Genomic DNA, 17,566 nt, shown 5'->3' with positions numbered 1-17,566 from the left:
CCTTTTGTGTTGTAGGTCAATGCCAGGGTTTGTCTTGCAGACTGCAGAGATGCCCGAGTTCTAGATCAACAGACAAGCAAGCAACTTAAAACAACTTTATTTTGTTCTGTAATAACTGTGCAATGCCCATCAAAACAATGTTTCAACATACCAGGCCATCTCAAGGCCAGTCCCTAAATGTATCTTTTGTGAGGTCCATCAGTGGGGCATCACATTATTTGTGTTTTGTGCTATAATGATTATTGGCAACTTTGTTCCTGAAATGATTTACAAATGCCTCCAAACCAAATTAATATACTAATAAAAACAGAAAGAGTGACAGAAACCAAAGTTCCCCCAGCTCAAAGTTCAGCTCACACCCCTAAGCATTGCTCTAGATAATCCAGAACCTGACTGGGGCACAAATCCTTTTAAATCCTAGTCCGTGACAAACAGACTGCTAATCTGAAAATAAAAAGAGGCAATCAATAAATCATGAGTGGCTCCCTTTCTCTTCCAAGGGAGTTTTTGTTTGTACCATGACCCTCTCAAGCAAGTTAACAGCTGTTTGCAGTTGGGTTTCTTCTCAACAATACTGTTCTTCAATATGATGGCTCGATTTTAATGTATAGCAATTAACCACAGGCTAATTATAACTAATGACTCCCTGTATGGTCTCTGCTGCTAATTGGTATATGAAATCTCAAACAGTGATAAAACTCATGCGCAAAAAATGCAAATGTTAAGATGGAAAAGCTAAGTCAGAGGAAGAAAAGAAGCTGGTAACTTCCTAATCAAACCGCATTTTTAATTAGCAATAATCAATATTCAAGGCAACTGCTTTATTGCAGTTTGTATTTCAATCAAGAATCATGAATACTTAATGCAAAAATGCCCCCAAAAATCTTTCTCCGTTTAATGCAATCAAGCAAATCATAAGTTATTAATTATATATTGCGCCATTACAGCACGCCCCCAAACCTCACATTTACAAATCACACCCAAAACACGAAGCTGATTAAATAAAAAAAGTACAGTGTTGCTCTTCCTTTTCTCTTAAGGGCAGCTGTTCCGTGTTCAATCAGAACCTTTGTGAAGACAACACAGTTCATAAGAACCTGCATTATGTGTAAGATTATAGAAGTCAATTGGAGCATTGCAAATAATGTATTGCCCTCCCCCTTAGACAACATTAATGACAGCAAGAATTAAAGACGAATAATGTCACAGACACAATCCTCGACATAAATATGCCCTCGAAAAGGGCCAGCAATATACTGAGAAACCACAATAGTACACCTGTGCTGCACTGGAGCATCCATCTGAAAATCTAAATTTCTGTGGCATAAGGAAAGAAATATGCAGACTTTATATGAGGAACAAGAATGACATTGTTCTTTAAAAAAATGCTGTATGCTTTTCTGAAATATGTAACTAAAAATATGTAGTACATAGCAACCAAAAAATCTGAAAAATATAGCTTGTAATTAGATAATAAAATTTAATTGTATATCTTAGTGGCACTTATTACTAAGTTTTCACTCATCTTAAAGTCTTACAATATTCTTTTTTCTTTTTGGTTAAATAACTTGACTAAAAGACATACTGTACTGTAAGATGGTATACACATTTTTTAACCATGAAGAAACACATCATGTCTGTTGGAATGCCTTGGTTTTTATATCTTTGACATTAAAAAATTCACGTATCTGTTCATTTCCAGAAACCACACTTCTGAAAACACAACACAGAGTCTCCTCCCAAAACAAAAAAATAACTGAATTATTTTGTCAAGGAGAGCCATGTAATACTGAGACAGGTTGTACTCAAATGTGTTTAATAGGCTTCGTGTTGGCAGCTTATCCTGGTTGAAGGCCGCTTGGGACGCTCTTAGCCTTTGGCTTTGCCTTGGGCTAGCCATCCCAAGCAATAAGGTGAAGGGCAGGTTGATGGAGAGGAAAAGCAAAGTCCCCCACTTCTTACTGCTACGATAACTGAGACGCATCAGAGCTGGTTTAACCCCAACCCCCTATAACCAGCAGGGGTTACTGTAGAGGGCAGTACGCCTGGCTAAAACAAAGGCAAACCTGCAGAGAACAAAGCATCCAAACCACAGCACGTGTCATCTGTGGAGAATCCCAATCGCATAACTAGTCTCACTGGAATCTGGAGTGGATCCTCACATGGACACCAGGAGACACAGTGATGGATCTTCTCTGCTAAAAGGGAGTGCGCCAGCAATTTCTTAAAGAGGCATTCGCACACAACACATTGAACCTTAATCCCAATTAGCGCCCCTCATTTATCACCAGATTTGGGACGTGTGAGCAAATGGATTGTCCACTGATTACGATGAAAGAATATTCATCACCAATGTACTGAACAAAGGCCTTTGTTATGTGAACAGAAACCTTAAAACTTGTTACTCACTTCAACTTCTCACAACAAAAGAAGGGGCGTTTAAAATGCTTGAGCAAAACTCTTTGCAGAAGAATTTCTCTTTTTGAGAAGAAAAGAGCATAATACAAAGTGTAATATGTTAAGTAAAAGTACATACTGTAGTACAAACGCAGGCTTGAATACGCATGTGTGCTATACCTACTGTAGTTTATATGAAAGGGGAATAGAGCCTACATAATACAACCTGAACCACATTTATCAAAGACTTCACACTTAAATATACAATATTTCCCTGAGGAAGTTGCAATGGCAAAACTGAGCAATATGAATAATGCCATATAAACTTTCCGTTTCACATTTTTAGAGAGCATGTGTTTCCTTACGCTACAAGACATAAATTCAAAGTCAAATGCTGTTCAAATGCCACATAAGAAAGACTCTAAAGTGACATTTTCCTCTAATGAATGTATACAAGGCAATTATTTATGGAATTTTCTTAAAACAAATTTGAATCATTAAAAAAAACAAAAATATAACTCACAAAATATACAAAACTGGGGTGGGGGGAACTCGCACAAAAAATATTAGTTGGGGGCTAATCAAATAACGTAGAAAAGAAAGAAAAATCTTCTGACATGCTGTTGGTTTTAGGTGAAGCAAAATCTCCACCATAAATGCTCTAACCTACATCTTTTCCATGACAACACAGCAGCCACACTCCAGTGGGGAAGATGACTTGAGCATGGAACACAGGAACATGGAAAATCTACTTTCTTTACTGCAGCTTAACTGGCACCCTAGTTTGACACCCCAGGTGTAATGAGATTATTTACTACCCAGGAAACTGCCTCCTAACCTGAAAGTTTTGCAACGCAACTACCACAGCATGATCGCTACAGAATATACATTTTCTTACCTACGTTTTTTTGTGTACCTGAATTTGCACTAAACCTATTTTTCCCCAAGGTGGGTGAGTATATGAGGTGTAATCTTCCCAATCCAGATCTCCTGACCTCTGACCCGCTCTGGCTACGTCCTGACATCCAGGAATACTTGCTTCTGCTATCTGACGGGGTTTCTTTCTTTGGCAAGTCTGGCACCTCAGGGTGAAATATGATGTTTAGCGCCCTGTATGTCAATGGGAGGGAGGTTGAAGCAGTGTTTTGTCTATTAAGCTGTGCCAGTGGTTCTATCAAAACTACAAGCCATCAGGGTGATAATGGACAGCCATGCTCTGTGTGAACTGAGGAAACATAACTGGGTCTGCAATCACTCAAGCACTGTTCACTACTGTGAACAGACCATGTTGAGAATTGAATAGCCAAAACCAAAGCATTCTAGAACAGCCCTAAAATGAAAACGAAAACGAGATCCAATGCCATTCTGCATTCTGTATCTAGGGAGTTTGATCCAGAATATGGCAGAGGTGCAGTATGTTATCAGTAGCAAACTGGCTCTTTAAGAAGCCTGTCAGTTGAATGTGACCACTTTGAAAAGAGTATTTGGTAATATTTTTATATTTGAGTTTAATAGTGATAATGGGTGATAATTATAGCATTCGTAGGGGTCTTTGCCTTTTTTAAGAAGAAGCAATTTTTTTATCTACATGAAAACAGCCATCTTATAACAAAAGCAATTTTCCAATTCAGTATTAAAGGATCATTCGATCACACGCCACTAGCCATGACCTGGGAAGAATGCAGAAAGGACTGCACTCTGAGACGGCTGGGGGATTTCTGCACTGAGGCAAAACATCTTCCACACTCTACTGTGAGAGTGGAATAACCCGAGAAGACCCAGACTGAACCTCCATTTGGCCAGAAGGGATTGATGCAGGGTCATCTCCTTCACCAACTCTCTGAGGCTGTCACGGATCTGGTGCTCCACTTGCTGAAAAAATCCACCCACTTATACTCTCTTTGTCAAAGAGACGACAGAGCAGCTGTATTCCTCTCCTCCAAATGCTAAAGGCAATATTGGATGGTCACCAGCACAGCACAGACAGCTTTGACATCAGCAAATAGACTGGTTTTCAGGGAGTGCCAAAGCCAACCCATAATAAAATCCCTCAGCCAGCAGAGCTGCATTCAAGATAGATCGTGGGCTTTGCAGGAAAGCGCGGTGTCTGCAGTGTCAAATGTAAGCTGCTTTCTAGCTTTCAGATCCTTGACTTTGGAGGGGCAGCTAACTTGTTCCATCACAGATGAACCATGTTTCTCATAAGAGACATGTAAACTGAGGTATAGCCGTCAAAACTGCATTGAACTTAAATTTAGATTAAAATTCTTTAAAAAGAAAAGGGGCACTCAGTGCAAGTTGTTCTAAATGCACCTCCTTCTTAGATGGGAGCCACTGGAAGTCCATTTATGGGCAGTTTTGAAAAATAAAACTTTGCTAAATTTATTAAGTATACAATATAACATGTAATACCTTTGATGTTTGGGGACTTTGTGTGGGTAATCAATGTTAAATGTTTAAGTTATATTACATTATTCTTTGTTTACTCATGCCTTTACGGTTTAATTTTTTAGTAAATCACAATCTGTCTTGGTTTTTGTTCACCGTTGTGAGGCATCAATGCATAAAACGCAGTTAAGAGACCAACTACATTGTTAGCTTTTGTGAAACCTTGAAATCAAAGTAACACTGCAAGATACAACATAATTAATAATCCATCTGTATTACAGTTCAAGACATTTCACCCTTTGGGTGTTGTTGACTCGCTAATATAATATGACACCACATACTGTGTAATTCTTATTTGTTAGTAAATTTGTTAAAATATGTTAGATTTGCTCCTGAAAACCTGAAACAGATGGCAAACTATAGTGCTGTCCCCGGAAGAGATGTGTAGCTTTAGCAATCATTCAGTGCATTAATAAAATAATAAGGATGATATTAACAGTTATTAATAACAGGTCATCATTAACACTAAATTAATAGAAGGAGGAACCTCCAGCTGGAGGAGAATGACTGTACTTTGCGAGAAGACGTCAGCAGAGGGCTGGTCTGCGTTGATGACCCTGAGCTGCTGTTGGTAGGTCCTCTGCAAGGCGTGGCTCTCCCTGTGGAACTGGAGCAGCCGGGCGGCGGTTTCCTCCTCCGAGATGCCTGGAGCCTCCTGCAGCCGACGGGCCACTGCGTCGTCACTGGGCCAGGAGAAGGTGGCATGATACACATCTGGAAGTCCGAGAGGGATGGGGGAGACGGGGAGGGGACACGCACAAGGTCAGACCTTCTCTACTGCTCTACTGGACTGGGCAGCAGCAAGGTGGCAAGATGAATGTGTGGAGAGTTACAGCAAGCTTCCCAAATGTAAATCACTACCTGATAGCTTGGTTAATTATGCTCAAATGAGTCACACACTCATTTTGTCTTAGAAAGGACATTAGTGTGTAACTGTAAAAGGGACAGACACGACTGAATCCGTAATGTGATCAATTTAAATTGACAATTTTACCAAAATAAACCTACATACACACCTACATGATATGCACGCAAGAGTAAAAACATGTATATCACCACAGAGATAACAGAAAAATAATAAAGGCAACATCACAAAATTTCAACTGTAAGACAAAGTTTAGTATTGAGGAAAGGGTAATACCACATAAACTGAAAAACTATTTAAAACTACCCTGAACATGTGAAATATAGTAAGAAAGGTTAAGATGGAAGTATTCCATCGACCTGAATTTTTCTTTAAAAGGCTTGTCCAATTGCCTGTTAAAGTAGAGGCAGGAAAATAGAATTTTCAAGGCACTCCAGTAAGTAACCCTCTATTATAAATAAATATACCTCCAGTGAAAGGGTCAATTCTCTTTCCCAGGTTCCTCTCAATGAGGACAGTGTCAGGAGCATCCAGAAACACTAAACCAGAAAAAATGCTCATTTTATTTCTTATTACACAATAAGAGAATGTAAAAGATAAACAGCACTCTTAAATTCCTAGAAAAGACGCACTATGAACAACAGTACAGAGAACTGAAGTAGCAACTTCAACTACAAAAGCATTCATGTTGTACTTAAAGGTTAAGTAAAAGTCTTAGTAAAACATACAGTACTTACAGTATACAGTATATGTACATTACAAAATAAAATACTCAGCTCTGTACCAAAATATGACCAGGAACCTTACCCATCCAGAATATATCTTGTGTGCTACTCTAAATCCCAGTTTGGATAGAAGTGCAGCAGCTACATCTGCAATAATTTGGGCTAAGCCAGATTAAAACTTCGGTTTTGACCAAACTGTTAATTGGAGCTCCCTTGTATTGGCTGTGGTGGCTTGATTGTTATTCATGGGAGATTTGAAATCTGTGATTGAGTTCTTCACATGGCTTATTTTGGGCGATAGTAGCTACTTGTGAGATTTTATCCAAAACTCGCAAGATACTCACACTTATCTCGCACCTACTGGACATGTTTCTTGGCAATAAAAAGGTTGTTGCTCTGATGACTAGACGATTCTTGGAGTATGTTCCTTAATGTTGTTGATGACATCTGACATGATTTCTCACCTTACAGAACGGTCAAAGTCTAATCTTCCATTTTTCATTTTCACCGTATTTGGATCTTAGATCTGAACAGCACCTTCATAATGCTATGCAGAAGCCTTTTCTTCAATTTTAACACATATTTGTATCTTAATAGTAAGGAGAAGGGGATATGTGCTTTCAAAAAGTACACACCTACATGTTCTGGCGCAATGCCTGCCTCTTGCAGTAACAAAGCCTGTTCACGAGTTCTTGGTAACCCTTCAAACACCCAGCCCTGAGGACAGAGCACAATAAAGCTTTAATTAGCAAAAGTGTAACACACCTAGGAGAGGTGCCTGAGCTTTGTTCTTGAATTTCTGTGCTTCCAGTATTGTTATTATCGTACTTATTGGTGAAGATTTGACTAATAGAAGTATCATTAAAAAGGAGCAATTATTTTCAGGCTACACATGTTATTTTGAATCTGGATATTGTTCCCATGCATCTCAAAACAATCTTCAGTAAACTAAGTAAAATAATGGAGTCTAAGAAAGGGGCTAATAACTTTAGAAGAGAATACCTATAGAACATATTATAAACAGAAAATGTATTGTCTTTTGTAAGGATCAAGTTGGGATTTCTATGTGTAACTGGCACCCATCCAGAATGAATAACATCTTTAAAGTCCCAATTTTACTCATCTACAAAAAAAACAAGTCTAAATGCTCATACAGTAGAATAATCACATTTTTAAATTGACATGTTTTTGTCAGTTCCATGCCTTGTGTGAGCAGAAAAAAAAAGTAGAAGAGAACAGATTCATTAATGAAAAGCAAATGGTGATGCCTCATACAGTGAGGCAAGATGAGGGTTAAATTAATAAAACCTTGAAAATGTGTCTAATTCTCTTGTTCCTATCCCCAGTTCTCACTGTTAGCCATAAAAAGAAGAACATAAGAAGAAAGAAAATATTATGCATATCATTCATTAGCTACAAATAAAAGAAATTCTCTCTAATAGTCCCCTAAATCCCAAAGCTTGGAGCGCAATGGAGCAGGAAAATAAAAACGGAAAAAGAAGCCATCTCCCACAAGTGCTTGTTAAGGCCAACTTATTATTGCGATGAATATCTTAAAAATAAATAAATAAAATAAACATTTATAGATCTAAGTATTATCAGAGGAGCTGCGGGTGTGTTATTGAGTTTCCAGGGTCTGTTTGAAATCTGCCTTTGTTTTTCGCTTTGATCTTTAACTGCTAACCTATCTGTAGTTTACCTGATCCCCCACACATGCTACTGCAGGTTTTTCCATTAAACTTTATTTGCCTCCAATGTGTAGGCACTGAGCTGCCAAAGATTGCATTCAGCTTGTTATCAGGCTACATTTCCCGCTGAGGGGAATTTATATCCCAGTCCCTGGAAGAGGCAGCAGACTCCTCACCTGCGAATCCTGGATACGCAGGTCAGCGTGCTCAGCATCACAGGCCTTGTTTTTAAATAGCCAATGACTGGGGTTCCCAACATCATTATCTGAGGCAGATTTACAGCGGTGTGCAAATTTCCGAGAACGCCCCGGCGCTATTGCAGTTAAAATGATCAGAATAGGTGAGCTATGCATCAGCCAGTCTTTGATGACTTTAATGTGTCACAAAAACAATTCATTTAAATTAGTAAGAGAAAAACACCTTCATAATTCACTGTATTTGTTTAGTGCTCCTCATCCAGTAGGGTGGAAAGAGAAAGCTCACTTCATATACCACTGAAGTGTGACGCTCACCTGGGTGATGCACTCTAGCCATTTTAGCATTTCACAAGTTTGTAATTTGCCATATTCAAAAATGATCATACAACAGGATAGCTTGGCATTCTGGAATAAATCTAAATGGCATAAAAGCAGTTTCTGAACAAATTTATCTTAGTTACATGTAATATGACTTGCAGTAATAACTAATTTGTTTGGTAAATAAAAACATTTTTGGTCCACAAAAGGACAAGCAAGAAAACCTTGCAGCATTCTCCTAAATCTGAACACTAACAAGCTGGGGGGCAGGTCCAAAAATAAAAAATAACATCTGCTTAGATGGCTAAGCGATGTGCGATGCAAGCAGTCAGTATCTTTTTTCCTTAGACCAATAACAAACAAAAAAAATCAGTTTGGACACAGTAGCTGTGAATAATCACCCTTAAGAAGATACCTGTGTAATCAAGGTTTGCAATGATTGAGCATTGTGTCCTATATTAAGATAGGAAATAAACATTTCTTATTCCTTATTTATGATACAGTAGTCAAAAAGAGTCATACCATGAGTTATTATCCATAATTGGGAAGGTACTTAAATCAAAGGTAACAGAAAGCCATGATCAGCTGTAGAGAACATTTTTTATAACCATCCCACAAATACATATTCCTGGACTTACTATTATAACTCTGATATCTTTGGTGCACCAAAAAAATGGCGATTGCCCATGAATGTAAAACTAATAGTGCTAACATTGCCTTCTGAGCCTTCCCCATCTCCTGGAGTTCATCATTACCAAAACCACTGAGGCAGGAACATGCACAGCCTCTAATGTTAATAATCACTGTCTGAACTTCTGTAATTCCTAATTCCACAAATCAGCTCTGTCAACCACCAAGAGCTCATATCCAGTGGCCTGTAATCTGCTATACCACTGAAAATTCACCCTGGTTTTCTTCTAACAAGAGTGGAACTACCCAGTCCCAGTGTGAAGCTAAGGCGCGCGCGCACACACACACACACACACACACACACACACACACACACACACACACACACAGGCGAGACTGATCAAAACAACAGAAAAGATTCTAGAGAGAAAAGAAGGAAAGAGTCCAGAATCCAAACAGTCAGCTCCAGCATTAGATTTGATGTTTTGCCATTCTGTATTTCAGTGGACTTAAAAAGCAAGAGGGTTTAAGTCTGCTTAAACCCGGGCTAAAGCAAGCTAAGCGAGTGGTGCAGAAATGCCTGAGTGAAGGCACAAGTGGCCCACAGAGTGAGTGGCTGGGAGAGCACCAGTGCTCGCAGTGAGCAGGCTGGCCAGCTCTCCGCTCCTCGCCCGCTCGCCGCGGGGGCCCCTGAGCGGTGGCGCGGGCGGCCCAAGCCGCGCGCCGCGCCTGATTGAAATTCTAATGAGCCAGCCTCCCCTCGCCCCCCAGCGGCTCGCGCCATTCCGTTTCATCCCACATCAAAGGGGCCGCCTCGCGCGGCTCGCGCAGGACCCGGGGACCGGAACATCTGCACAGGGGTACCGTATCACAGGAGGGACAAGCACAGAGCAGATGTCACTGGGAGTGAACAGCAGGCCTGGGAGGCAGCAGGGAGCAAGGCTGTACAAGGAGGAAAGAGACCTTCCGCGAAGCAACGCCTCACGCACCGCACACCGGGCCCCGTCTCTTCCTGCAGCCCCCCCTGCGACTCCACAATTAGGTAATTAGTCACCCTGGCGCTAATCATCTAATCATTGTCTGTGTGTTTTTTCTATTAAAAAGGCTTGTCCTCTATGGGCAATCCCAAAGGGTGCCCAGAGCTGCAGACACTATGGATCCTTCAGCGTCATCGGCCTGGCCCTTTCGCAGCCCCTGTTTCTGCAAAGAGAAGACTCTGTAATTGAAACACAGAGCAGGTCACGCAGTGCAAGGGCTTACCTCCATTAAAACAGAAGGGTAGGCATGTAGTGGTTAAAAATCCTGTTCCCAGAATTCACAAATGACTAAATTGTGATAACGATAGTCTACTATTGACTAAAACTAAGCTAGTACAGTCAGGTATAAGCCTAGTTTTAGTCAATAATAGACTATTGTTAAATAGAATAGTCTAAAAAGAAAATAGAAGACTATATGAAGACTTTAAAAAGATTAAAAATATATATATATGTATACATCTGATTAAACAGTACATTTTAATTTGGTGGTATACTCTTCTATTGCAAAATGGAGACTTTTTCATCAGAAGCCAGAATTTCAAGTCAATAAGGATTCACTGGATAGGTCCTTGAATACCCAAACCTGTCAGTTTAAAAAAGGACCTGTATTTTCTGGCTCAAATCCTCCTTCTAATGTGCATAACTATTGCAAAACTGTCTTTCAGTGACGTCTGCCTAGGCGCCTGAAAAATAAAATGATTAAATGATTTTAAATCTTACACAAATTCATGATTGTTGTCTCGCCTGTCACTGTTTGCATTCTGGAAATGACAAGCATACATCAAATTAAAACACAGCAAGTGATTGCATTTCGAAATTAGCAGATCACTTTTGCAATGTAATTAAAGGCGTCAACATGAGTAGAAAACGGTTTTGAATCAACGAGGATAAATACATCTACCTCCTGACACGAGTGCATAAATTGTCACTTCATGCAAGAGCCTAACAAGGTTGGTTTATAGGGACAGTTAATTTAACCTATAAGCGAAAAGATAAATGTGTGGGAAGACTGGAGTATCCTGCTGCTGCCGATTCCCAAACACATCAGCGCCGCAATGGGTTATGCTAAACCTGTTTTTATTTTTTTAAGGCTATTATAAAACAGTACCATTCAGTACGCACACATTAAAGTTTCTCGTTTCATTTTCTTTCTTTTTTTTTATGTGTGTGATCCCCTGGGGTTAAGGACTGCCAAGCCGTTATCCTCATTAAGAGTCATATTTCTTTTGTCACTGCACAGCATTGTCTTGAAACAGCTGTTTTCCTAAGCAGTGTAAATAAGCATTCGTTCTGACATTGAAGAGAGAGGCGGGGACAACAGGCCAGTATTTGTCTGGTTAAGAACGATAAAGAAATTACTCTCAGCAAACACATCCTGTGTCCCTTAAACTAAAAGTTTTTTTTTTCATTTTTATGCCTTTAGTTCACATTCAACAGGTCCAACAATGTTTGAGTGTAAACAACAAAACATTAAACATATCCAAGGTATTCATTAGACTCATTGCTACTGTGTTTTCATTCAAGATTCTCATGATTCTTGATATCTCCTGATCATCCCATAAAAGGGGAAATCTGGAATACTGGTTTATTAAATAAGTTAGCAATTTCTTAAAGTACAGAATCCATGTACAGTGCTCAAAAATTGAGACACACTAATTAAACAAATGAATCCAATCATCTCTACAACGTTCAGGAATATGAACCAGAATCCTCAAGCAAGCAGTCTGTAACAGCGCTGAGCGGGTTAAAAAAAAGCACTATATATAAACTACAGTATATAGGTGCCATTACTGTACCACAGAGCTGCAACGAGAACTGAACTGAAGCAATATTATACGAGGGAACACAATGCATATTTTATCAGCTGCAATTATTTAGAGCTGTTGATTTTTTTACCCTAAAATTTGCATTAGATAACTCTGGTCAGCTCAAAATAGCTGTGCTTTAGTACACTCAATTACAGACACTGACAAATGAGCATAAATAAATTAACAGATTCTTTCTGGGAAGATCCAGCATGCCATATTTCAATATTTACAATTCCTTTTTAGATTCTGTAGGTTCTCCCTGTACACATTCCAATCCTAGCCTAATAACTTTTGTTTCTGAATGTGTTCAGTTCATAGTACCGTTTAGATGTTACATATATTAATATTATTATTTATAATAATAAGAAGAATCATCTGCAAATGAAGAACACAGGAAAAATAAGGGGAAAAATAATTAATCAAAATGAAAACATTTAGGTATAAATGGATGTTTAGATGTTTACATTTAGGTAAACATCCTTTAGGTATAATATTACTGGGATCATATTGAGCACTTCATGGTTTAGAGATTTTTCATGATAAATATGCGGTTTTGATTTGTAATTAAAAATGACATTTAGGCATAGTTATTATAAATGAGGATAATGAATGCCACCAACTTGTATGGGAGTTTATACAGTATGTGCATTTTGTATGTTAACCTATTTCCTTTAAGTACAGAAACCACATACTGTGTTTGGAATACTAGATTTTAAGAAAAAAATAAAAATAAATATTCTAATTAGGCAGATGAATAAGACCATCTCTGCACTCTTCAGGAATGTGAATCAGAAACCTCCAGTAAGTAAAGAAGAAATCAAATTAATTAAGACGTCCCTTGTACACAAGGTCTCATTGAATTGCTAAGGAAATGCAAAATATATGTTAGATTTTATGATGCATTTTATTTAAAATAAACTTCTAGTATACAGAAGGGTTGTTCGCAATGTTCTGAACCTAATGTAGATGGAAAAAACGGATTCCACTATTGCAAAACTAATATAATGAATTGCACTTCACCACACAGCATGACTATGACCTGGAACATACAGCCGATGCAAAGAAGAATTTAATATGAGAAAAGTGAAGAATATTAGGCTGGCGAACGTCACTCTCCAGATTTAAATCCAACTTCAGATGCATTTTACAGGTTAAGTCATAAAACCCCAAGAAGAGTCAAGAACTAAATGTGACTGCATCACAAATTTTTACACAGACTCTGTGAGCTCCGTGTAAGGTCCTTTACTCCTTTACTTCATGGAGGTATTACCTTAAAGGGATATACAACCAAAATCTGAATTTACATTCTGAAGCTTACTAAAGGTGAATGTGTCCCATTACTTACTGCCTTTGAAAGCACCACAAGTGAAAGGCCTCCTGTCAGAACTCTGAAACACAAATTTAAAAACTCAGATTGAACCCATACTGTTTAACCTATCGGAATAAACTATTGATCCAATAAAAACAAATTCTAAAAGATTTCCGGTTGAACATCTTTCCTCACTACACTCATACAAGAACTTATTTTATGGCTTTGTCAAGTCATTATGTTGTACTAAACCCCTCAGGTATTAATAATGCTCCCTGACGCTTAGCCTCATTTTGAAATATTTCTCTGCGATTTCCCCATAGATTAGCGTCTTAAAGTTTTGGCAGCAAGAGAAGGAAAGAGATATTTAATAATTTTTAAACAACTGACAGACAAGGATAAACCAACTGACCTAGATTTAAAATGATAAAAATAATTATTCAAAGTAATTTAATATGAGACAGGTAAACAGATAATACACACACAAGGGTGAAAGGAGTCTTGGTTGTGTTCATGGCGAGACGTGTCAATCTCTCCACCATTCGTACATGAATAAATTGTGAAAACTGATAAACACAGAAACGGACCAAGACACGAATTAGACTATCCCAGAGGCAGACAGACCTCCACCCAAAACTGGAACAGACTGAGGGGATTTATCTTCAGAAAACATTCCCTGCAGCTACAGAAAGGGCCTGTATTCCTCGCTGAATACGCTGCGTTTATGTAGATTAAAAAAAAAATAATCAGACATTTAGCCTGGAGGGATAAACATCCATTCCTGGTTTAAAAAAGTAAAATTACTTAACTTAAAAGTAAAACTTAAAGGATGCCCAGTGAAAAAGTTGAGTAATTTATTCAGCTTGAGCCAAGCAATTTGCTAAACTTAAAAACTAAACCAGTGTTTGCAATTTTAAATGTGTACGTATTTTTTTTTCAAACTTCTACAGAGAAATGACATCCATCAGGGCATTCAGCTAGAATTGCTGCAGCGCTCCACTGCAGAATGCATCGTACAAAGCATCGTTTGTGGCACCAATACGGGCATTGTTTTTTGGCATGCAGGCTCAAAGAAGCAGCAGGAGGGATGTATTTCTGATTCTTTTAGAGTGCAATCTTCTGCAGCCATTAGAGACTCAACCCTCCTGGGACTCGAGAAACACTCCTCAGGGACTGCAGGTGTACAGTATATGTGAGTATAAAGTCTAGAAAAAAAAAGAAACAGGCCTTTGCAGCTGTTGTTTCTGAAATAGCCTTTGTTTTGAATTCCAAATTAGTCCAATTTAAGGGATCTGCTATTCTAAAATGGCTTGGAAAATCTTTTTTTTTTTTTTACCTTATTAAGCAGTGTTGAAAGTGTCCTCTGGATTCAGCCAGCCATATTTAAAGGAATGTAACAAAAGTAATTAAAGTAAATACTTAAACAATAAAGAAACAAAAGACTCCGTGGACTGGAAAAAATACTTTGGTTTCTTTCTGCTTTTAGCTAATATGCACTTATATGCAATATAATATCTAATGCAGCTAAATACATTTTGTCTGAAGTGTAGTTTTACATTACGAAAACCTGCACTTCAGAAGATTCCGGTTCTCCTCTTCCTGGCCCATGCAGTAATCCATCAACATCAAAATGCTATTTTATCCACTTATCTCACGTGGCACAGACCAGGCCTTTACGATATCAACTTTCCACTCATCACAGAGAACTTGCCGTTCAAACCTGCAAGAGCCATTTTGCCATCCGTTCAATCACTGCGCTTTACAAATCCCCTTTCCTGTACTCGACGCACGAGAAAGAAACATGACAGGTCAAATACGCTGGTACCCACTGCCTGGGAAGCAGTTAAGAGTTAAACACCAATAACTTCTCACCCTCCCTTGTGAAAGTCCAGGCACTCCCTTCAGACCATTTCTTCCCCTTGCCTTAACAAAACCCAAATAGAGTTTATTGATTTCTATAACTATCTGTTTGTTTTCTTTTACCTTCTCCTGGCTGTACGAGCCCATTGTTTGCCCTGAGGCAGCCAGCAGGCCTTGACTTGTTCCAGCCTTTGATCATCGTTCAGCCACTGGATTAACATATGCACACTCTCTTCCCCTCTCTCCCCTTTCCCTGCTAATAAATCTGCAGCCCGTTTTCTGCCACTCACTAAGCAACAAATCAATCACCCTGCTCCCTCTGGTTGTGCCTCACCAGTCATGGCTTATGCATAGTTCCGCCACTCACCAACACAGCACATTATTCTACTGGGGCTCGTCTGCTTTTTCCTTGTGCTTGAGGAAAGGAAAGGGGTGGCGATCCACATGAACCCTCAGAAACAGAACAATTTTGTTTCACTAAATAGGATTGGGCATTTTTGTCAACGGCTCGTTCATTAAAAACCTCTGTACATCGCTCCCTGCCTTCACACAACAAACATCACCAAAAAAGAGATGGCTCTCTAAATGTATTTATACAGGAGGCAGAGGGATAAAGTTAAACCAATTAAAACGCCCATGACATTTCGGCTGTACTTTTCTGCATTAAATTTAAAAAGAAAGTTCTCTGTAATATCGCATTGCATATTTTCATAAACTGCATGAAATGTCAATTTGTAGGGCTTCCTTTGAAATTGAAAAATGCAATTAGAAAAGAAATCATTTACAAATCCAAAACTATTTATTTTTGTAAAGACTGTTTAATCAAAAGGCATCAGTAAATGACTGCACTGATAATCTTCAGGACAAATGAACAGTCTCCTGCTTAACAGCAAGAGCCAAGATCTAGTGTATTAATTACTGACATTTGAGCTTGTAAAAATCAACAGCTTGTCTAATCGGGTTGAATGAATGCAGTGCTAAACCTCAGAGGAAGCCTGGGACTGGCTATATCTGCTAGACAGTGGAAGTATTGCTTATCTCTATTAACTTCAAATCCTTCTGTAGCGGTGTGTAGGCAGTGCAGATGTTTAAGGAAATACCACAACTTAACAGAAAAAAAACTAGAAAATTAAATCAAATTTAATGAACAGCCTCAGAAAATCGGGTCCAGAAATATCAGAGAAAGTAAAGGATGAACCTTCAACCAGAGGCAACAAGATTAAAAAGCACTCGGCATGATGCAGGATGCTCATTTTCCTCACACACCAAAGCCTATCACAACTTAACACAAACCAGTGACAACTGCAAAATAATCAAGTGCTCCTAACAAAGGGAAAGGACAGGCAATTCCGTTTGAAGCAGCAGCTCTTACTGCAGAAAGCCAAAGACTCCCGGAGATCACAGACATCAGGAGAGACATGAGACTCAATTGGTCACTTTCAGTGGAGGCGCCGACTCAAGATGACAAATAATTATGAGTGTTAACAAAACACTTTCAAGTTTCAGGAAGTCTGCACCAAGAGAAGATTGTGTTTTAATGTCCAGGTGTTTATTTAGAAAAAGCATGCCTAGTTTAATACTAGTCTGTCCAACTCTGGAATAATAATCACCACTGGTTCAGGCTTGTATCTCGGAGCACAGGGGGTTGCTGGCTCGACTGACAGGTCGCAGGTGATCCTACCTGAGGTCACAGGTGATCTTACCCGTTTGATACAATCCATTTTTGACAGGCGCTGCTGGACCAACTTGATCCAAAGCTCACTGGGGATCTCCTTAAAGAATGACACAGCATGTACATTAAAAGAAATTGCCAAAGAAAAGAGATAAGAGCTTTAATATTCAAACTCCTCACTTCAAAAGCAATTCCTCCCACCCCTCAACCCCATCCCTACGTAGCCCCCATGCGGAAACAGGTAATTGAAAAAAAAAAAGGGGGCTTTTATTATTTCGACGGAATGTATTTAATAATTTATTTATTATTTTAGGTGGTGGGTTTTTCTGACAGAGCGTCTCCTGGGGTATGGAGTGCGCAGTTTGGCGCTGACCGCCCCAGCAGGAGGCAGAGCCGGAGCGAGGGGCTGCATGCTGGCTTCAGAGACTGCCAGTATCTGGGAGGCTGCTTTGAAGTGTCACCTTGAGAGGGGAGACAGTGGCCGTGCGAGGGGCATGGGGGAGTGGCACAGGCGCATCCTCAGCCAGACGGGTTTTAATATTACACAGGCCCCCTTTCTTCTGACACTCGCATCCTGCAACACCGCATCTGTTTTGGGTACGGAATTCCTTC

At 39.2% G+C, this 17,566-nt stretch overlaps 1 protein-coding gene across 1 annotated transcript in view; it reads right to left on the bottom strand.

Moving 5' to 3' along the window:
- ak8 (adenylate kinase 8) overlaps positions 1-17,566 on the bottom strand; it is a 39,916-nt gene that overhangs the window by 17,217 nt on the left and 5,133 nt on the right. Inside the window, exons 5-8 of the mRNA XM_088904650.1 lie at positions 16,986-17,054; positions 7,071-7,152; positions 6,178-6,249; positions 5,359-5,559 (exon numbers count right to left, since the gene is read on the bottom strand). Of these exons, the coding sequence (XP_088760776.1) occupies positions 5,359-5,559; positions 6,178-6,249; positions 7,071-7,152; positions 16,986-17,054 (424 nt within the window). The remainder of the gene's footprint in view (positions 1-5,358; positions 5,560-6,177; positions 6,250-7,070; positions 7,153-16,985; positions 17,055-17,566) is intronic.

The sequence above is a fragment of the Atractosteus spatula genome, chromosome 23 (genome assembly GCF_055471065.1).
Source record: "Atractosteus spatula isolate fAtrSpa1 chromosome 23, fAtrSpa1.hap1, whole genome shotgun sequence".
NCBI classification, from domain to species: Eukaryota; Metazoa; Chordata; class Actinopteri; order Semionotiformes; family Lepisosteidae; genus Atractosteus; species Atractosteus spatula.
The sequence above is the reverse complement of the archived record's forward strand: the minus strand, read 5'-3'. Positions and strand labels throughout refer to the sequence as shown.